This window comes from Salvia miltiorrhiza, chromosome 2, assembly GCF_028751815.1.
Source record: "Salvia miltiorrhiza cultivar Shanhuang (shh) chromosome 2, IMPLAD_Smil_shh, whole genome shotgun sequence".
In the NCBI taxonomy this organism is placed as follows: Eukaryota; Viridiplantae; Streptophyta; class Magnoliopsida; order Lamiales; family Lamiaceae; genus Salvia; species Salvia miltiorrhiza.
The window spans coordinates 45979694-46000088 of NC_080388.1; the positions used below are offsets into that span (position 1 = coordinate 45979694).

The 20395-nt window shown below is 43.6% G+C and overlaps 2 protein-coding genes and 1 long non-coding RNA gene across 3 annotated transcripts; all 3 read right to left on the reverse strand.

Moving 5' to 3' along the window:
• Window positions 1-454: 454 nt before the first annotated feature.
• On the reverse strand, window positions 455-10902 carry LOC131009606 (uncharacterized). The gene is made up of 62 exons (XM_057937021.1): window positions 10852-10902; window positions 10687-10746; window positions 10542-10601; window positions 9938-9997; window positions 9799-9858; window positions 9640-9699; window positions 9495-9554; window positions 9185-9244; window positions 9028-9087; window positions 8739-8798; window positions 8600-8659; window positions 8447-8506; window positions 8306-8365; window positions 8156-8215; window positions 8015-8074; window positions 7860-7919; window positions 7713-7772; window positions 7565-7624; window positions 7408-7467; window positions 7263-7322; window positions 7114-7173; window positions 6965-7024; window positions 6808-6867; window positions 6657-6716; window positions 6514-6573; window positions 6369-6428; window positions 6081-6140; window positions 5940-5999; window positions 5790-5849; window positions 5645-5704; window positions 5490-5549; window positions 5353-5412; window positions 5206-5265; window positions 5051-5110; window positions 4906-4965; window positions 4755-4814; window positions 4606-4665; window positions 4459-4518; window positions 4308-4367; window positions 4171-4200; window positions 4026-4085; window positions 3881-3940; window positions 3734-3793; window positions 3583-3642; window positions 3436-3495; window positions 3297-3356; window positions 3152-3211; window positions 2979-3038; window positions 2832-2891; window positions 2689-2748; window positions 2538-2597; window positions 2397-2456; window positions 2252-2311; window positions 2093-2152; window positions 1944-2003; window positions 1795-1854; window positions 1638-1697; window positions 1503-1562; window positions 1340-1399; window positions 1195-1254; window positions 614-1091; window positions 455-543 (listed from the first exon to the last, which is right to left on the reverse strand). Exons 1-62 carry the CDS (start codon window positions 10900-10902, stop codon window positions 455-457), a joined length of 4128 nt encoding a protein of 1375 aa, XP_057793004.1.
• A 2917-nt stretch (window positions 10903-13819) lies between these two features.
• On the reverse strand, window positions 13820-14989 carry LOC131011697 (uncharacterized). The gene is made up of 2 exons (XR_009097083.1): window positions 14680-14989; window positions 13820-14052 (listed from the first exon to the last, which is right to left on the reverse strand). It is a non-coding gene; the product is annotated as an uncharacterized LOC131011697 (long non-coding RNA).
• A 161-nt stretch (window positions 14990-15150) lies between these two features.
• Window positions 15151-17540, reverse strand: LOC131011698 (L-type lectin-domain containing receptor kinase S.6). The gene has a single exon (XM_057939491.1). It carries the CDS (start codon window positions 17306-17308, stop codon window positions 15272-15274), a length of 2037 nt encoding a protein of 678 aa, XP_057795474.1. The 5' UTR covers window positions 17309-17540; the 3' UTR covers window positions 15151-15271.
• Window positions 17541-20395: the final 2855 nt, after the last annotated feature.

The window sequence follows — 20395 nt, forward strand, 5'->3', positions numbered from 1 at the left end:
ACCGATGTTATACATTAAGTACCACCACACTGAAACGACTAGGCTACTAAAAAACCGTGGTCTTTTAGCATGAAAAAATGCTAAAAGACCACGGTTTTATCTACAATCACGCTTTTAGAGTCTATGACCACGATTTTTTGTTAAAACACTTGTCTTTTAGGTGTAGTGTTTTTGCATTTTTCTTGTAGTGAAATACTGCATGCACCCCTGCAATACCAAACAAAAAACAAAATTTTATTCAACAAGTAAACAACTAGTATTCCACTTAATTCCTTCATAAAAATCTTTGTAAAGTTTAATAATCAAATGCTAACACTGGAAACTAAAACAAAAAAGTCCTACACCACCTACGCTTTCTTGACAAAATATTAGTACGTAAAAATGACTAAACAAGAGTGTGCCACATTTACAGTTATCCAAATTTGCCTGAACAAATTTGAAAAAATATGTGTTATTAATCATCACACAGACTAGGCATCATCAAATTCCTCTTTTGAGTTATAATTTCAGGAATCTCTCCAATGGGGAAATCCCACATCCCGTCTGCAAACAAATAAAAATTAAATTAAAAATAAAATTTATATTAAATAATTTAAAAAATAAATTTAATTACCCTCAAAGTAGGGTTGGCCTCCAGCAGTAAGTGTGAAATGTCCCTTAAAGAACATCTCGATTTTCCTCTGAGTAACAATATTTGGATTCATCCCAATGAGGGAAATGAACTCTTCTACCAGATGAACATCAGCGGCCGAGAATCGAAACCCCGGCAAGTTCTGGAAATCGATTAGATGACTGACTGTGAGATTTTTGTTCTGCAAAACTAGCTTCACGTTTGGAATCTTTGTGTTCACGTCTTGAACTCGCTTGATGAAACTTAGCAGTAGTTCTCTTCGCCCTTCTCCAAAGAGTTCATATCTTACGTCGTTCCGCTTCATTATCGGCCTATACAGTGCGCTTTTCCAATTACTTGAAATTCGAGCTAGCCTAACAAGGCCTCGAATGGTAGTGGGGCCTTTAATGATAGCAGTAAGAAGCATGAAGTCGACATCTACAGACAGCAGCACCGGCTTTAATTCGCCGTCCAACACATCCTACAAAAGTTAAATGGGTCTGTTAGAGAGAGAGAGAGAGAGAGAGAGAGAGAGAGAGCCAGCCAATCAGCGAACATGCAAGGCGGCTGATCGCTTTCTTTACCTTTTCAGTCATTTCAGATTCGCCTTCCGGCTGTTTCGCCGAAGATTCGCCGACAAAATCCTACAAAAGTTAAATGGGTGTTGTTAGAGAGAGAGAGAGAGAGAGAGAGCCAGCCAGCCAACATGCGGCTGATCGCTTTCTTTACCTTTCCAGTCATTTCGGATTGGCCTTCCGGCTGTTTCGCCGAAGACTCGCCGTCAATATCCTACAAAAGTTAAATGGGTCTGTTAGAAAGAGAGAGAGAGAGAGAGAGAGAGAGAGAGAGAGCCAGCCAGCGAACATGCAAGGCGGCTGATCGCTTTCTTTACCTTTTCAGTCATTTCAGATTCGCCTTCCGGCTGTTTCGCCGAAGATTCGCCGACAAAATCCTACAAAAGTTAAATGGGTGTTGTTAGAGAGAGAGAGAGCCAGCCAGCCAACATGCGGCTGATCGCTTTCTTTACCTTTCCAGTCATTTCGGATTGGCCTTCCGGCTGTTTCGCCGAAGACTCGCCGTCAATATCCTACAAAAGTTAAATGGGTCTGTTAGAGAGAGAGAGAGAGAGAGAGAGAGAGAGAGCCAGCCAGCGAACATGCAAGGCGGCTGATCGCTTTCTTTACCTTTTCAGTCATTTCAGATTCGCCTTCTGGCTGTTTTGCCGAAGATTCGCCGACAAAATCCTACAAAAGTTAAATGGGTGTTGTTAGAGAGAGAGAGAGAGAGAGAGAGAGAGCCAGCCAGCCAACATGCGGCTGATCGCTTTCTTTACCTTTCCAGTCATTTTGGATTGGCCTTCCGGCTGTTTCGCCGGAGACTCGCCGTCAATATCCTACAAAAGTTAAATGGGTCTGTTAGAGAGAGAGAGAGAGAGAGCGAGCCAGCCAGCCAACATGCACGGCGGCTGATGGCTTTCTTTACCTCTCCAGTCATTTCACAGAGGCCTTCCGGCTGTTTCGCCGAAGATTCGCCGACAAAATCCTACAAAAGTTAAATGGGTGTTGTTAGAGAGAGAGAGAGAGAGAGAGAGAGAGAGAGAGAGAGCCAGCCAGCCAACATGCGGCTGATCGCTTTCTTTACCTTTCCAGTCATTTCGGATTGGCCTTCCGGCTGTTTCGCCGAAGACTCGCCGTCAATATCCTACAAAAGTTAAATGGGTCTGTTAGAGAGAGAAAGAGAGAGAGCCAGCCAGCGAACATGCAAGGCGGCTGATCGCTTTCTTTACCTTTTCAATCATTTCAGATTCGCCTTCTGGCTGTTTCGCCGAAGATTCGCCAAAAAAATCCTACAAAAGTTAAATGGGTGTTGTTAGAGAGAGAGAGAGAGAGAGCCAGCCAGCCAACATGCGGCTGATCGCTTTCTTTACCTTTCCAGTCATTTCGGATTGGCCTTCCGGCTGTTTCGCCGAAGACTCGCCGTCAATATCCTACAAAAGTTAAATGGGTCTGTTAGAGAGAGAGAGAGAGAGAGAGAGAGCCAGCCAGCGAACATGCAAGGCGGCTGATCGCTTTCTTTACCTTTTCAGTCATTTCAGATTCGCCTTCTGGCTGTTTTGCCGAAGATTCGCCGACAAAATCCTACAAAAGTTAAATGGGTGTTGTTAGAGAGAGAGAGAGAGAGAGAGCCAGCCAGCCAACATGCGGCTGATCGCTTTCTTTACCTTTCCAGTCATTTCGGATTGGCCTTCCGGCTGTTTCGCCGGAGACTCGCCGTCAATATCCTACAAAAGTTAAATGGGTCTGTTAGAGAGAGAGAGAGAGAGCGAGCCAGCCAGCCAACATGCACGGCGGCTGATGGCTTTCTTTACCTTTCCAGTCATTTCACAGAGGCCTTCCGGCTGTTTCGCCGAAGATTCGCCGACAAAATCCTACAAAAGTTAAATGGGTGTTGTTAGAGAGAGAGAGAGAGAGAGAGAGAGAGAGAGAGAGAGAGAGAGAGAGAGAGCCAGCCAGCCAACATGCGGCTGATCGCTTTCTTTACCTTTCCAGTCATTTCGGATTGGCCTTCCGGCTGTTTCGCCGAAGACTCGCCGTCAATATCCTACAAAAGTTAAGTGGGTCTGTTAGAGAGAGAAAGAGAGAGAGCCAGCCAGCGAACATGCAAGGCGGCTGATCGCTTTCTTTACCTTTTCAATCATTTCAGATTCGCCTTCTCGCTGTTTCGCCGAAGATTCGCCAAAAAAATCCTACAAAAGTTAAATGGGTGTTGTTAGAGAGAGAGAGAGAGAGCCAGCCAGCCAACATGCGGCTGATCGCTTTCTTTACCTTTCCAGTCATTTCGGATTGGCCTTCCGGCTGTTTCGCCGGAGACTCGCCGTCAATATCCTACAAAAGTTAAATGGGTCTGTTAGAGAGAGAGAGAGAGAGCGAGCCAGCCAGCCAACATGCACGGCGGCTGATGGCTTTCTTTACCTTTCCAGTCATTTCACAGAGGCCTTCCGGCTGTTTCGCCGAAGATTCGCCGACAAAATCCTACAAAAGTTAAATGGGTGTTGTTAGAGAGAGAGAGAGAGAGAGAGAGAGAGAGCCAGCCTGCCAACATGCGGCTGATCGCTTTCTTTACCTTTCCAGTCATTTCGGATTGGCCTTCCGGCTGTTTCGCCGGAGACTCGCCGTCAATATCCTACAAAAGTTAAATGGGTCTGTTAGAGAGAGAGAGAGAGAGCGAGCCAGCCAGCCAACATGCACGGCGGCTGATGGCTTTCTTTACCTTTCCAGTCATTTCACAGAGGCCTTCCGGCTGTTTCGCCGAAGATTCGCCGACAAAATCCTACAAAAGTTAAATGGGTGTTGTTAGAGAGAGAGAGAGAGAGAGAGAGCCAGCCTGCCAACATGCGGCTGATCGCTTTCTTTACCTTTCCAGTCATTTCGGATTGGCCTTCCGGCTGTTTCGCCGAAGACTCGCCGTCAATATCCTACAAAAGTTAAATGGGTCTGTTAGAGAGAGAAAGAGAGAGAGCCAGCCAGCGAACATGCAAGGCGGCTGATCGCTTTCTTTACCTTTTCAGTCATTTCAGATTCGCCTTCTGGCTGTTTCGCTAAAGATTCGCCGAAAAAATCATACAAAAGTTAAATGGGTGTTGTTAGAGAGAGAGAGAGAGCCAGCCAGCCAACATGCGGCTGATCGCTTTCTTTACCTTTCCAGTCATTTCGGATTGGCCTTCCGGCTGTTTCGCCGGAGACTCGCCGTCAATATCCTACAAAAATTAAATGGGTCTGTTAGAGAGAGAGAGAGAGAGAGAGCGAGCCAGCCAGCCAACATGCACGGCGGCTGATGGCTTTCTTTACCTTTCCAGTCATTTCACAGAGGCCTTCCGGCTGTTTCGCCGAAGATTCGCTGACAAAATCCTACAAAAGTTAAATGGGTGTTGTTAGAGAGAGAGGGAGAGAGAGAGAGAGCCAGCCAGCCAACATGCGGCTGATCGCTTTCTTTACCTTTCCAGTCATTTCGTATTGGCCTTCCGGCTGTTTCGCCGGAGACTCGCCGTCAATATCCTACAAAAGTTAAATGGGTCTGTTAGAGAGAGAGAGAGAGAGAGCGAGCCAGCCAGCCAACATGCACGGCGGCTGATGGCTTTCTTTACCTTTCCAGTCATTTCACAGAGGCCTTCCGGCTGTTTCGCCGAAGATTCGCCGACAAAATCCTACAAATGTTAAATGGGTGTTGTTAGAGAGAGAGAGAGAGAGAGAGAGAGAGAGCCAGCCAGCCAACATGCGGCTGATCGCTTTCTTTACCTTTCCAGTCATTTCGGATCGGCCTTCCGGCTGTTTCGCCGAAGACTCGCCGTCAATATCCTACAAAAGTTAAATGGGTCTGTTAGAGAGAGAAAAAGAGAGAGCCAGCCAGCGAACATGCAAGGCGGCTGATCGCTTTCTTTACCTTTTCAGTCATTTCAGATTCGCCTTCTGGCTGTTTCGCCAAAGATTCGCCGAAAAAATCCTACAAAAGTTAAATGGGTGTTGTTAGAGAGAGAGAGAGAGAGAGAGAGAGAGAGAGAGCCAGCCAGCCAACATGCGGCTGATCGCTTTCTTTACCTTTCCAGTCATTTCGGATTGGCCTTCCGGCTGTTTCGCCGGAGACTCGCCGTCAATATCCTACAAAAGTTAAATCGGTCTGTTAGAGAGAGAGAGAGAGAGCGAGCCAGCCAGCCAACATACACGGCGGCTGATGGCTTTCTTTACCTTTCCAGTCATTTCACAGAGGCCTTCCGGCTGTTTCGCCGAAGATTCGCCGACAAAATCCTACAAAAGTTAAATGGGTGTTGTTAGAGAGAGAGAGAGAGCCAGCCAGCCAACATGCGGCTGATCACTTTCTTTACCTTTCCAGTCATTTCGGATTGGCCTTCCGGCTTATTCGCCGAAGACTCGCCGTCAATATCCTACAAAAGTTAAATGGGTCTGTTAGAGAGAGAGAAAGAGAGAGAGAGAGAGAGCCAGCCAGCGACCATGCAAGGCGGCTGATCGCTTTCTTTACCTTTTCAGTCATTTCAGATTCGCCTTCTGGCTGTTTCGCCGAAGATTCGCCGACAAAATCCTACAAAAGTTAAATGGGTGTTGTTAGAGAGAGAGAGAGAGAGAGAGAGCCAGCCAGCCAACATGCGGCTGATCGCTTTCTTTACCTTTCCAGTCATTTCGGATTGGCCTTCCGGCTGTTTCGCCGGAGACTCGCCGTCAATATCCTACAAAAGTTAAATGGGTCTGTTAGAGAGGAGAGAGAGAGAGAGCGAGCCAGCCAGCCAACATGCACGGCGGCTGATGGCTTTCTTTACCTTTCCAGTCATTTCACAGAGGCCTTCCGGCTGTTTCGCCGAAGATTCGCCGACAAAATCCTACAAAAGTTAAATGTGTGTTGTTACAGAGAGAGAGAGAGAGAGCCAGCCAGCCAACATGCGGCTGATCGCTTTCTTTACCTTTCCAGTCATTTCGGATTGGCCTTCCGGCTGTTTCGCCGGAGACTCGCCGTCAATATCCTACAAAAGTTAAATGGGTCTGTTAGAGAGAGAGAGAGAGAGAGCGAGCCAGCCAGCCAACATGCACGGCGGCTGATGGCTTTCTTTACCTTTCCAGTCATTTCACAGAGGCCTTCCGGCTATTTCGCCGAAGATTCGCCGACAAAATCCTACAAAAGTTAAATGGGTGTTGTTAGAGAGAGAGAGAGAGAGCCAGCCAGCCAACATGCGGTTGATCGCTTTCTTTACCTTTCCAGTCATTTCGGATTGGCCTTCCGACTGTTTCGCCGAAGACTCGCCGTCAATATCCTACAAAAGTTAAATGGGTCTGTTAGAGAGAGAAAGAGAGAGAGCCAGCCAGCGAACATGCAAGGCGGCTGATCGCTTTCTTTACCTTTTCAGTCATTTCAGATTCGCCTTCTGGCTGTTTCGCCAAAGATTCGCCGAAAAAATCCTACAAAAGTTAAATGGGTGTTGTTAGAGAGAGAGAGAGAGAGAGAGCCAGCCAGCCAACATGCGGCTGATCGCTTTCTTTACCTTTCCAGTCATTTCGGATTGGCCTTCCGGCTGTTTCGCCGGAGACTCGCCGTCAATATCCTACAAAAGTTAAATGGGTCTGTTAGAGAGAGAGAGAGAGAGAGAGCGAGCCAGCCAGCCAACATGTACGGCGGCTGATGGCTTTCTTTACCTTTCCAGTCATTTCACAGAGGCCTTCCGGCTGTTTCGCCGAAGATTCGCCGACAAAATCCTACAAAAGTTAAATGGGTGTTGTTAGAGAGAGAGAGAGAGAGAGAGAGAGAGAGAGCCAGCCAGCCAGCCAACATGCGGCTGATCGCTTTCTTTACCTTTCCAGTCATTTCGGATTGGCCTTCCGGCTGTTTCGCCGGAGACTCGCCGTCAATATCCTACAAAAGTTAAATGGGTCTGTTAGAGAGAGAGAGAGAGAGAGCGAGCCGGCCAGCCAACATGCACGGCGGCTGATGGCATTCTTTACCTTTCCAGTCATTTCACAGAGGCCTTCCGGCTGTTTCGCCGAAGATTCGCCGACAAAATCCTACAAAAGTTAAATGGGTGTTGTTAGAGAGAGAGAGAGAGAGAGAGAGAGAGCCAGCCAGCCAACATGCGGCTGATCGCTTTCTTTACCTTTCCAGTCATTTCGGATTGGCCTTCCGGCTGTTTCGCCGAAGACTCGCCGTCAATATCCTACAAAAGTTAAATGGGTCTGTTAGAGAGAGAAAGAGAGAGAGCCAGCCAGCGAACATGCAAGGCGGCTGATCGCTTTCTTTACCTTTTCAGTCATTTCAGATTCGCCTTCTGGCTGTTTCGCCAAAGATTCGCCGAAAAAATCCTACAAAAGTTAAATGGGTATTGTTAGAGAGAGAGAGAGAGAGAGAGAGAGAGAGAGAGAGCCAGCCAGCCAACATGCGGCTGATCGCTTTCTTTACCTTTCCAGTCATTTCGGATTGGCCTTCCGGCTGTTTCGCCGGAGACTCGCCGTCAATATCCTACAAAAGTTAAATGGGTCTGTTAGAGAGAGAGAGAGAGAGAGCGAGCCAGCCAGCCAACATGCACGGCGGCTGATGGCTTCTTTACCTTTCCAGTCATTTCACAGAGGCCTTCCGGCTGTTTCGCCGAAGATTCGCCGATAAAATCCTACAAAAGTTAAATGGGTGTTGTTAGAGAGAGAGAGACAGAGAGAGAGAGCCAGCCAACCAACATGCGGCTGATCACTTTCTTTACCTTTCCAGTCATTTCGGATTGGCCTTCCGGCTGTTTCGCCGAAGACTCGCCGTCAATATCCTACAAAAGTTAAATGGGTCTGTTAGAGAGAGAGAAAGAGAGAGAGAGAGAGAGCCAGCCAGCGAACATGCAAGGCGGCTGATCGCTTTCTTTACCTTTTCAGTCATTTCAGATTCGCCTTCTGGCTGTTTCGCCGAAGATTCACCGACAAAATCCTACAAAAGTTAAATGGGTGTTGTTAGAGAGAGAGAGAGAGAGAGCCAGCCAACCAACATGCGGCTGATCGCTTTCTTTACCTTTCCAGTCATTTCGGATTGGCCTTCCGGCTGTTTCGCCGGAGACTCGCCGTCAATATCCTACAAAAGTTAAATGGGTCTGTTAGAGAGGAGAGAGAGATAGAGCGAGCCAGCCAGCCAACATGCACGGCGGCTGATGGCTTTCTTTACCTTTCCAGTCATTTCACAGAGGCCTTCCGGCTGTTTCGTCGAAGATTCGCCGACAAAATCCTACAAAAGTTAAATGTGTGTTGTTACAGACAGAGAGAGAGAGAGCCAGCCAGCCAACATGCGGCTGATCGCTTTCTTTACCTTTCCAGTCAATTCGGATTGGCTTTCCGGCTGTTTCGCCGGAGACTCGCCGTCAATATCCTACAAAAGTTAAATGGGTCTGTTAGAGAGAGAGAGAGAGAGAGCGAGCGAGCCAGCCAGCCAACATGGACGGCGGCTGATGGCTTTCTTTACCTTTCCAGTCATTTCACAGAGGCCTTCCGGCTGTTTCGCCGAAGATTCGCCGACAAAATCCTACAAAAGTTAAATGGGTGTTGTTAGAGAGAGAGAAAGAGAGCCAGCCAGCCAACATGCGGCTGATCGCTTTCTTTACCTTTCCAGTCATTTCGGATTGGCCTTCCGGCTGTTTCGCCGAAGACTCGCCGTCAATATCCTACAAAAGTTAAATGTGTCTGTTAGAGAGAGAGAGAGAGCCAGCCAGCGAACATGCAAGGCGGCTGATCGCTTTCTTTACCTTTTCAGTCATTTCAGATTCGCCTTCAGGCTGTTTCGCCGAAGATTCGCCGAAATATCCTACAAAAGTTAAATGGGTGTTGTTAGAGAGAGAGAGAGAGAGAGAGAGAGAGCCAGCCAGCCAACATGCGGCTGATCGCTTTCTTAACCTTTCCAGTCATTTCGGATTGGCCTTCCGGCTGTTTCGCCGGAGACTCGCCGTCAATATCCTACAAAAGTTAAATGGGTCTGTTAGAGAGAGAGAGAGAGAGAGAGAGAGAGCGAGCCAGCCAGCCAACATGCACGGCGGCTGATGGCTTTCTTTACCTTTCCAGTCATTTCACAGAGGCCTTCCGGCTGTTTCGCCGAAGATTCGCCGACAAAATCCTACAAAAGTTAAATGGGTGTTGTTAGAGAGAGAGAGAAAGAGAGAGAGAGAGAGAGAGCCAGCCAGCCAACATGCGGCTGATCACTTTCTTTACCTTTCCAGTCATTTCGGATTAGCCTTCCGGCTGTTTCGCTGAAGACTCGCCGTCAATATCCTACAAAAGTTAAATGGGTCTGTTAGAGAGAGAGAAAGAGAGAGAGAGAGAGAGCCAGCCAGCGAACATGCAAGGCGGCTGATCGCTTTCTTTACCTTTTCAGTCATTTCAGATTCGCCTTCTGGCTGTTTCGCCGAAGATTCGCTGACAAAATCCTACAAAAGTTAAATGGGTGTTGTTAGAGAGAGAGAGAGAGAGAGAGAGCCAGCCAGCCAACATGCGGTTGATCGCTTTCTTTACCTCTCCAGTCATTTCGGATTGGCCTTCCGGCTGTTTCGCCGGAGACTCGCCGTCAATATCCTACAAAAGTTAAATGGGTCTGTTAGAGAGAGAGAGAGAGAGAGAAAGAGAGAGCGAGCCAGCCAGCCAACATGCACGGCGGCTGATGCCTTTCTTTACCTTTCCAGTCATTTCACAGAGGCCTTCCGGCTGTTTCGCCGAAGATTCGCCGACAAAATCCTACAAAAGTTAAATGGGTGTTGTTAGAGAGAGAGAGAGAGAGCCAGCCAGCCAACATGCAGCTGATCGCTTTCTTTACCTTTCCAGTCATTTCGGATTGGCCTTCCGGCTGTTTCGCCGGAGACTCGCCGTCAATATCCTACAAAAGTTAAATGGGTCTGTTAGAGAGAGAGAGAGAGAGTGTGTGAGAGAGAGAGAAAGCGAGCCAGCCAGCCAACATGGACGGCGGCTGATGGCTTTCTTTACCTTTCCAGTCATTTCACAGAGGCCTTCCGGCTGTTTCGCCGAAGACTCCATATTCTACAAAAGTTTAATGGGTGTGTTAGTGAGAGAGAGAGAGAGAGAGAGCGAGCCAGCCAGCCAACATGCACGGCGGCTGATGGCTTTCTTTACCTTTCCAGTCATTTCACAGAGGCCTTCCGGCTGTTTCGCCGAAGATTCGCCGACAAAATCCTTCAAAAGTTAAATGGGTGTTGTTAGAGAGAGAGAGAGAGAGAGAGAGAGCCAGCCAGCCAACATGCGGCTGATCGCTTTCTTTACCTTTCCAGTCATTTCGGATTAGCCTTCCGGCTGTTTCGCCGGAGACTCGCCGTCAATATCCTACAAAAGTTAAATGGGTCTGTTAGAGAGAGAGAGAGCGAGACAGCCAGCCAACATGCACGGCGGCTGATGGCTTTCTTTACCTTTCCAGTCATTTCACAGAGGCCTTCCGGCTGTTTCGCCGAAGATTCGCCGATAAAATCCTACAAAAGTTAAATGGGTGTTGTTAGAGAGAGAGAGAGAGAGAGAGAGCTAGCCAGCCAACATGCGGCTGATCGCTTTCTTTACCTTTCCAGTCATTTCGGATTGGCCTTCTGGCTGTTTCGCCGGAGACTCGCCGTCAATATCCTACAAAAGTTAAATGGGTCTGTTAGAGAGAGAGAGAGAGTGAGAGAGAGAGAGAGCGAGCGAGCCAGCTAGCCAACATGCACGGCGGCTGATGGCTTTCTTTACCTTTCCAGTCATTTCACAGAGGCCTTCCGGCTGTTTCGCCGAAGACTCCATATTCTACAAAAGTTTAATGGGTGTGTTAGTGAGAGAGAGAGAGAGAGAGAGAGAGAGAGAGAGCGAGCCAGCCAGCCAACATGCACGGCGGCTGATGGCTTTCTTTACCTTTCCAGTCATTTCACAGAGGCCTTCCGGCTGTTTCGCCGAAGACTCGCCGTCCATATTCTACAAAAGTTTAATGGGTGTGTTAGTGAGAGAGAGAGAGAGTGAGAGTGAGAGAGAGAGAGAGAGAGAGAGCTACCTTTTCTTGAAGCTTTTCTTGAAGCAGTTAGCAAATAAGGGCTAACGAGTTTGTTCTAACTGTAAATTTTTTATTTTCTTAGAGTTGCAGGTGAATATATATAGAGCAAATGGGCTCACTTAGCCCTTCCAACTTAATAAAAGGAAAAAGTGTCCACTCAAACTAAAACATGGAAATAGTAGTCTTTAATACTTTTTTACCCTTATTTGAATTTTTAATAAATTATGAAAACTGAAAAATTAAATCCTATTTTGTTCAATTTAAAATATAATTAAATCAAATAAAATTATATCAAAAAATTACCACATCAAATTTACTACACCCAAAATTCACACTCAAACACTAACATCTCCCCCCCCATCGCCTTTGAGTTCTCACGCCGCCGCCGTGTCCGGCGCCGGCCGCCCGCTCCGCCGCCGTTCCGTCATTGTCAACGCCTGCCGCCTCTCCTCTCCTCTCCCACTGCATCTCCTTTCCTTTCCCGCTGCGAGGAACGAACCGACGCCGTCCTCCACGGCTGCCGCCTCTCCTCTCCTCTCCCGCAGCACCGTCTTAACCGGCGCCGTCTCTCCTCTCCCTCTTCAAGTTCAATCAGCGCCTCTCCTCGGCCTCTGCAAGTTCAATCGGCGCCTCTTTAAGTTCAGACTTGCCGCAACCGCCGCCGCAAGTTGTGGTTTCAAGGCTTTAGGGTTTCTGTGCCGCCGCGGAATCCGTCAGCCGCCTGCTGGCCCCATCGCCTCCTAACAATGTCACGCTCCGGCAATAGTGAATCAGAGGTAATTTTGAACAATAGTTTATTTTCTGATGTCTACGATTACAAAAAAATGTTTATATTTTGTTAGTTTTATTGTTTGAATACTTTAGTGTTGAAATGTATTTGATATGTTGGTTGTGTGCTGATAATTTAGCGCCGATATGTTTAATATGTTTGTGTTGTAATGATATTTAGATTCAAATGCATAATTACACACATAATGTAATGATAAAGTGTGTAACTATGCATTTGGTTTTAAAGTGTGTAATCTTTGGTTTATTTTCGTACGCAAATAACTTGATTTGGATGTGTGTGGTAATGATATAATGTGTGTAACCGTATAAATTGCACTGTTACACAATTCTTCAGCGATAATGTGTGTAACTGTATAAATTGCACTGTTACACACTTTTCTGGCTATAATGTGTGTAACCGTATAGATTGCACTGTTACACACTTCTTTGGAGATAATGTGTGTAACCGTACAATTTACACAGTTACACACATTATAGCCAGAAAAGTGTGTAAACGTGCAATTTATACGATTACACACATTATCGTGCTGCAAAAAATGTTTAAAATTTTGTGAATATGCGCTGAAATTTCCATATTAAAAGTCATGAAAAATTGGTTGATGAATTTTTTTTATTATATTTTCAGCATGGTCAGTGGACGTATGAACGACGTGAGATGATTGACGTGAAATTTAATGTCAATGTATATTGTCATGAAACAATTTTGGATGATATTAGACATACACTTCTTTCCTTTGGAGATGGAGTATTCAACAAATTTGCTAGGTCATGCTTTGGTCATTTTCTTGGATTGCCTAAACCATTAGGAAAATGCATGCAAGTACTTCATTATGTAATTTCACGTCAAATGAAATTTCGTAATGAAGATCCTAGTGAATTGTGGTTTTGTATAAATGGAACTCCCATTCGGTTTAGTCGATTTGAATTTGCGTTGGTGACTGGATTGAGATTTGGCGGTACATCTTTTACTCCATATCGACGACATGCTATGCCTATCGACTCATTCTACACCCGTGGCCTCAATAATAAAAGGATATTGGTTAGTGACTTGCGTGATAGATTTATAGCAAAAGACCTTGGATTATTGACAGAGGATTATGTAAAGGTTGCTAAAATCTTGTTCGTCTATAATGTGTTATTTGGTGTTGAGAAATCAAAGCCGAAACATATATCAGAGTGGTTATGAGTTTTGATTGAGGATGAAACAACATGGGAGTCATTTCCGTGGGGAAGTTATGCTTTTCAAAAACTTTTGCACTTCTTGAAGAGCATCAAGAAAACCACTTCATCGGGCACAGCAAAGCGAGAGTCATACACTTTATTTGGTTTTAGCACAGCCTTTATGGTATGTTTAAATCTTTTTAAATTATTATTATTATTATTATTATTATTATTATTATTATTATTATTATTATTATTATTATTATTATTATTATTATTATTATTATTATTATTATTATTATTATTATTATTATTATTGTTTGTTTAAGTAAAGTATTGTTTATATTTTTAGGCTTGGATATATTGTGCTATCCCAGAATTTGGATCTACCATAGGTGTTGTATCTTCAACAACAAAGATCCCTCGTATGCTGCGCTTTTGTTATACTCGGGGAAATATAGATGTGGCTGATGTGAAAGATGAGGTATTTGTTTATTTTAAAAAAATAATTTCATTAATTTCACCATTAATGATTTTGTGAGCAACGTGAGGCATATCACATTTGCATGCAATTGTGATGCAACATTTTGAGCATTTAATAAATGCACGAAACCAAGATTCGACACAGGTTGTTCCATAACACAAGATGTAGACTGGGTCAATTTAGGAGTAATAATGATATAGAATTTAGGAACTTCATTTGCATCCATTATAAACTTCACATCATCATCATTGGATATGTTCATTATGAGTTCCCCTTCAGAAGACTCAACCAAAGAGTTCAATACATAATCATATGTATTCCTGTCTGCACGAACAATACATTCAATCTGCCTCATAAGAGTATCGTATGTATAACCATTCGTTGGGACAAGCGCAAATCTTCTTTCCCCACCTTCATATTTGTTATCTACCCATGATCCTCCATAGGATATAATCATGGACTTTCGACTCATCTGTAACAAAACAAAAAAATTAATATAAAAAAGAATATAATTATAAATAAATAAAAATGATTAATATTTTAAAAAGTTTTTATTTTTTTAACGGAAATCCTATTTTAAATTGGTGTAATGGTTCAAACTACACTGTTACACACATTATCAGCCGAAATTGTGTGTAAACGTGAAGTTTGAACAATTACACACATTCGTGGTCGATAATGTGTGTAATGAAACATTTTGAACGGTTACACACAATTTCGGAAGATAATGTGTGTAACAATGCAAATTTGCACTGTTACACACATTATCTTCCGAAATTGTGTGTAACACTCGAATAAAGTGTGTAACACTCGAATAAAGTGTGTAACTATAGTTATTGTGTGTAAACAAGTATATTTCCGTGTAACCATGAACACAATGCGAAAATCACAAATCAAGAACCAAAAACAACAAGAATATTCACTAATACTAAACCAAATGAACCAAATGAACCAAATCTCGTTATTTGAACATCATTACAACGGGGATTAACACATCCCTCTATTATGAAGATTTACTCAACAAAATTTCAAAACATCATTTTTTCAAAAACCTTTCGACAAATTCCGTGTTATGAGAGATTAGGAGGCTGTGACTTACCGGAAACGAGAGGAACAGAAGCAACACGGCCTTGGAGACCGCCTCACGGGACCGCCGGAAAGAGGTCGCCGGAAAAAAAGCCGCCGGAGACGGTGGTAAATTGGGGAAGAAGACTGTAACTTTTTTTTACCCAAATATGATTTAACCCAAAATCTAGGTTTGTTTTTTTGTTTTAACTTTTTTTGATTTTGCTATTTTCTGAAATTTTCAAAAATTAGTAAAAAAACTAATTAATCAATATATATTATTAAGGGCAACTTTGTCAATTCAACACTAAAAAGGCTACATTTTCCATATATTAACATTCATGGACATATTTTCCTACAACTAAAAGGTTTTGGCTAGAGTAGGGGTTTCACTCATAAAAAAAGTGTACACCTTACCACTTTTAATCAATTTATACTTGATTCAAAATTAAAAAATAAGTCAAAAAAAAAAAAAAACAAACAATTGAAAAAATGTGTCATTAATCTTCACAGTGACTACAACAACACTTGATCCAAAATTGGTTATACCTCACATATCAGAACAAGAATTTGGGGTGAGGAAACAACAAGAAATATTGAAAGTCTGTTGTGAATGAAAGAGAGAGCTAGTTATTATCCGGGTGGTACTGATTCTTGCTAAAATGAGTCCTAGGAGTGGACCAGGGTGTGCTAGTGGCACTCGCCAACTCCTCAGCTGCGTGCGCCACCACTGACTGAATCATCACAACCGGCCTCTTGCTAGGCAAGGCCGGCAGCGGCGCCTCCCCTCCGAGCATCCGCGCAGCCTCCCTCATGGTCGGCCTCATCTCCCCGTTTGGGTGCGCGCAAGCCAGCCCCACCACGAGCACCCTCTCCATCTCCACCCGGCTGAAGCGCCCCAAGAGCTTGGGATCAGCCGCATCAGCGATGAGCCCCCTCTCCCACAGCCCCCACACATGCTCACACAGGAGGCACCCCGTCTCATCAACGGGGCGCCTCCCCGTGCCCACCTCCAGCACCACCACCCCGAAGCTGTACACGTCCGTCTTCACCGTGGGGACGCCCGAGAAGGCATACTCGGGCGCCAGATACCCCATTGTCCCAGCCGGGAAGGTCGCCCTACCCCCGGCCCCATCCCTACCTCTCAAACTACGCCTGCATACCTCGGCCAGCCCGAAATCACCCAGCTTTGGGTTAAACTCCGCGTCCACCAATATGTTGCACGTCTTGACATCTCTGTGGATGATCTGGCTCTCGCACTCCTCGTGCAGGTAGATCAAAGCAGACGCGACGCCATGGATGATGTTGAGCCTCTTCTCCCACGTCAAGAACCTCGAGCAGCTGGGCCGCCCGTGGAGGATCTTGTCGAGGCTGCCGTTAGCCATGTATTCATAGACGAGGAGCAGCTCGTTCCTCTCGCAGCACCAGCCCTGCAGCTGCACCAGATTCTTGTGCTTCAAGCACCCCGCCATTGTAGCAAACTCGGTGTTGAAAGGGACGCGCGCCAAGGAGGAATCGTAGTGATTCTCGTGGTTGAAACGCTTGATCGCCACGGTCCCACAGTGTGGGATCTTCCCTACATACACCACAGCCGAGCCCCCTTCACCAATCACCCTATCGTGATTGAATCCGTTGGTGGCTGACCTTATCTCACTCAGAGATAGCATCATCGGCACCATCCTCCCGCCGTGAAACCTATACGGCTGCCTCTGCATTTCCGCCCGCCTGCATCCCCGCCGCCTAATCACGCACACGCACACGAAAACGCCTGCTCCGAACAGGACCGTGAGCGCAGCGAAGCTAGTTAGAACCACAACCAAGATCAGGATCTCCTTTCTCGTGCGACGAGTGTTAAAGGAGCCGAATTCGATGTTGGTGTCCCATTGTGAACAAACGGAGCAATCCCCTGTTTTCACGGCTTCCATTGACGGCGGCACCATTCCAAGAAACGTCTTGAATCTCCACCGCTCCACGGTGTAGACAGACGAGCCTCTCACGTTTGCGGCGGTGAATCCGACGCTCATGAACTCTTTGAATCGCTTGGAGAGGTCAATCTTGGATGCAAGAATGGGGTTTTTGGGCCTGATGTTGTTGGAGTGAGTGATCCAAATCCTGATCATGGTGTCGGAGTGGCGGTATTCGATCCACGTGGTTATCTCTCTGTTATCTCTGAGGCTGATTTTGGCTGCGTCGGCGGAGGCTACTGAGGTGACGTTGTCGACGTCGATGCCGACATGGTTGGAGTTGGTGTCGAATTCGACGGCGAAGTAGGAATCTTGAGGCGGGGGGAGCCCCATGTGGGTGTGTTGGGGGGTGGAGGCGGCGGCAGCGGTGGAGGTGATGAGGAACGCGATGCCGTCGCCCAAGGGGCAGGAACGGGGGTTGGTGGTGGTGAAGGAGAAGCTGCAGGAGAAGGAGGCGGTGGCGCTGGTTGAGTGGTCAAGGAAGCGGACTGGGTTCGAGTAGAATGCTCTACCCATGGCGAACAACGGCGGCGGCGATGGGGCGGTGCAGCTCTTGGGTTTAGTGAGAGAAAAGGAGCCGCGCTGCGGATTGCTCCAGGATGCGTCTTCGAAGAGGGTGACGTTGTGGGCGGGGGAGAAAGCGGTTGAGGTGGAGAAGAGGAGGAGGAGGAGGAGGAGATTGAGAGGAGACGGCTGCATTCTTGAAATTCTGGTTTGATTTTGGAGGGAAAATCAAGATTCGAAGGGATTTTCTTGGAACTGAATTCGAAAGCAGCAGTGGCCTTTTTGAATTGTTTGGAGTGTTTTCTTTTCTTTTCTGTGTGGAAGCAATGATAAAATAGAGCGGCCAAAATTCCCCCTCGCTCTCGAGATGTGATTTTATTTGTATCTCATTACTATTTTTACAAGAGCTGCTATACTGTACATCCGGATTGGATGAAATTCATATACTTCTTCTCTTCCCAATTCAATTCTTCTACTGGAATTCAAGGCTCGGTTTTGATCCGTTTTTTCAACACTTTTCTATCGCCATCAATTTTGCGGCACCACGACGAAGAAGACAACCGAAATCACGTTGGTGAGTTTTAATGTATTTTTTTTTATTATTGTTGATCTTGATATTCGAAGTTCTATTTTTGAACCATGACGTGTTGAATAATACGTTGATTAATTTGTGGTTGGATGAAAATAAAATTTACCGATGAAAAATGTTGAGTCAATCTGAAAAAGTGATAGATAATATTCGTAAGAGATTAGGATCAAATTTGTTTTCGATTTTCGAACAATGTAAGGTCGTCTTTTGTTATAGCAGCAAGCAATAGATGAAATCTGAGAGACTATAAGGGAGAGTCACTTCCTACACAAACATCAATTGATCGACAAAAATCCAGTTACAGTGTTCCTACAATTTATACATATATAAAAGCTGGTCCATTAGCTAAAAAAAATTCTCGTCTTTTTACTCAATTTATATTTAGAAGGTTGGCTAATTTATAGAGTAATTTATGTTTATATTTATATTCTTATTCTTAATTAAATCTACATTTAATTGAATTACATTTATTCTCATGATCCTAAAAATATATAAATTCCATATATATTTCCAACAATGTACAAAATATATTTCCAACAATGTACAAAAAATTTGTTGACTTATGGAGTGAGTTATATTCTTATTCTTAAAAGACTAAGAACCACATTTTTTGCTTGCCATACCAAAATCAATACATTAAATATATAAAGTTCATATATACCTCACAAGAAATGTGCATCCCCGTGGCCTATATAAACTAAACTTTTGTGAGAAAATTTTATTTACGCCTACTTCTTCTTTTGACATTCATCATTTCTAATCACAAGCATGCTGACCATGTGGTCTTTGGTAAAAAATTTGCAACCAAATAATGCCAGATCAGCAATGAAAATAAGACTTGTGTGTGCATACAGCCGTACATCGTAAAGCACCAACAATGTATTGAGCTATGAGTGTATTTTTTATGATCGTGAGGTAAAAATTCTCTATTCACTAAACTAATACATAGTTAGGTATTCTTGCAACATTATTCTGTTTTTCTAATTTAGTTGTGTTTGTTGTATTTTCCATATAGGGTGACCGCATCCATGCTACACTTGATCGCATGTTGATCCCCAAGTTCAAACATATTTTGAAATAAGATAATGTTTATGCGATAAAAAACTTATTGGTGATGCATGATAAAAACAGAAAGTATAGAACAACGACAAATGTCTACTATATTAAATTTATTAATACTAGTCATATAACTGAAATATATGAAGAAGGTTTTCCACGCCAACTATTTAACTGTAAAAGTTTTGAAGAAGTGGCCTCCATTGATATTATCAATGACAATATGATATTTGGTAATGTATTTATTTCCTTATTTCTTTACACATGCATATTTTATTGATAATCTCAACATTAATGTTTTTATAAACTCAACATTTTGATAGATATGAGGCTGATATATATACATTATTTTTATATTTTTATATATGTAGATGTAATTGGTGTGGTTTATCACAAAGTAGTCAAAACTATACTTTGCAATGATGGAAGACAAAAAAGATTGATTGAGATAATTCTACAAGATGAAGAGTAAGCAATTATATTGTCTATTATATATGTTATTTCAAAAACCGAAATCCTTAAAATAATTATTAAGTATTCTTTATTTGTTTAAAGGCAAAGAAAGTTAATGTGCATACTATGGGAGGAGTTTGTGGATGAAATAGAATGAATGAAATAGAGTTTTATTAAAAGAAAAGGAAAACAAAGACAGAACACCCTTGAGAGCACAGAGAAACAAGCTAAGGGCCGCTTGAGAGCCTCGTTAAAACCGCTTTGAAGAAAAACCCCGTAGGGAAAACCCCAAAGCGGAAAAAGAGTACTCGTTATTATTCAAATGTGTCGGCCCGATCTGTGGTCAACTTTGCAATTACTTTAATGTTACAAAATTTTGGTTGAACAATGATTTGCCAGAAATGAACGCCCCAAGAGCAAGGTTTGTGACATTCATTTTTTTTTTCTCAACTTTTTTAAGTTGTCGCACATGTAATTTATTTATTTAATTAATTAACGTTGAAGATTTATTGAAGATACAAGGTGCACAACTACTATTAGTAACACTTCTCTAGGATCTTCATTGAATTCTGGCGAGCATGTTCCTACAAGTCTAAGCTCAATTGATCAACTTGATGAAGCACATGAAGTAAATATATCTGCGAATTTATAATTTTTATATGAAAAATAATAATTATTTGATTGGTTCTAAAACACTAATTATTTCAATTTTTAAAGGAGGTTTCTCATTGGATTTGTGGTACAATTGTGGCCGTTGAAATGTGGGATGATTCTACTTTAGTTGTAAAAAGTGTCCTAGGAAGGTAATAAAGTTGGGACAAAAGTTTTATTGTGAAAGATGCAACAAATACGATGACTCTGAATTGAAGAGGTAAAATAAAATTTATTTTTAGAAGGTTGCTATTTTTATAGAATGATTTATATTTATATTTTTATTCTTAATTAAATCTACATTTAATTAAATGACATTCATTCTCATCATCTATACATGGAGATATACATGGAATTTATATGTGAAAACTTGTATATCATGAGTTTCAATTAAAGCTTTGTTGAGAAATATTTGAAATTCATAAAATAAGTGCATATAAATCATACTGTTTTCATGGGAATAAATTTTAAAAATTAATATGTATACTATGCACCTCCTTTCCCACTGTGTCAATAAATTACGGGTGGAGGCT

Excerpts from the sequence above, each read along its gene's own strand:
- LOC131009606 (XM_057937021.1), bottom strand. The coding sequence starts at position 10,902 with ATGGAGTCTTCGGCGAAACAGCCGGAAGGCCTCTGTGAAATGACTGGA. Across the intron at positions 4,815-4,905 it reads GATCCGAAATGACTGGAAAG|GATTTTGTCGGCGAATCTTC; the intron begins GTAAAGAAAGCG and ends TAACATTTGTAG. Across the intron at positions 4,666-4,754 it reads TCTGTGAAATGACTGGAAAG|GATATTGACGGCGAGTCTCC; the intron begins GTAAAGAAAGCC and ends TAACTTTTGTAG.
- LOC131011698 (XM_057939491.1), bottom strand. The coding sequence starts at position 17,308 with ATGCAGCCGTCTCCTCTCAATCTCCTCCTCCTCCTCCTCCTCTTCTCC.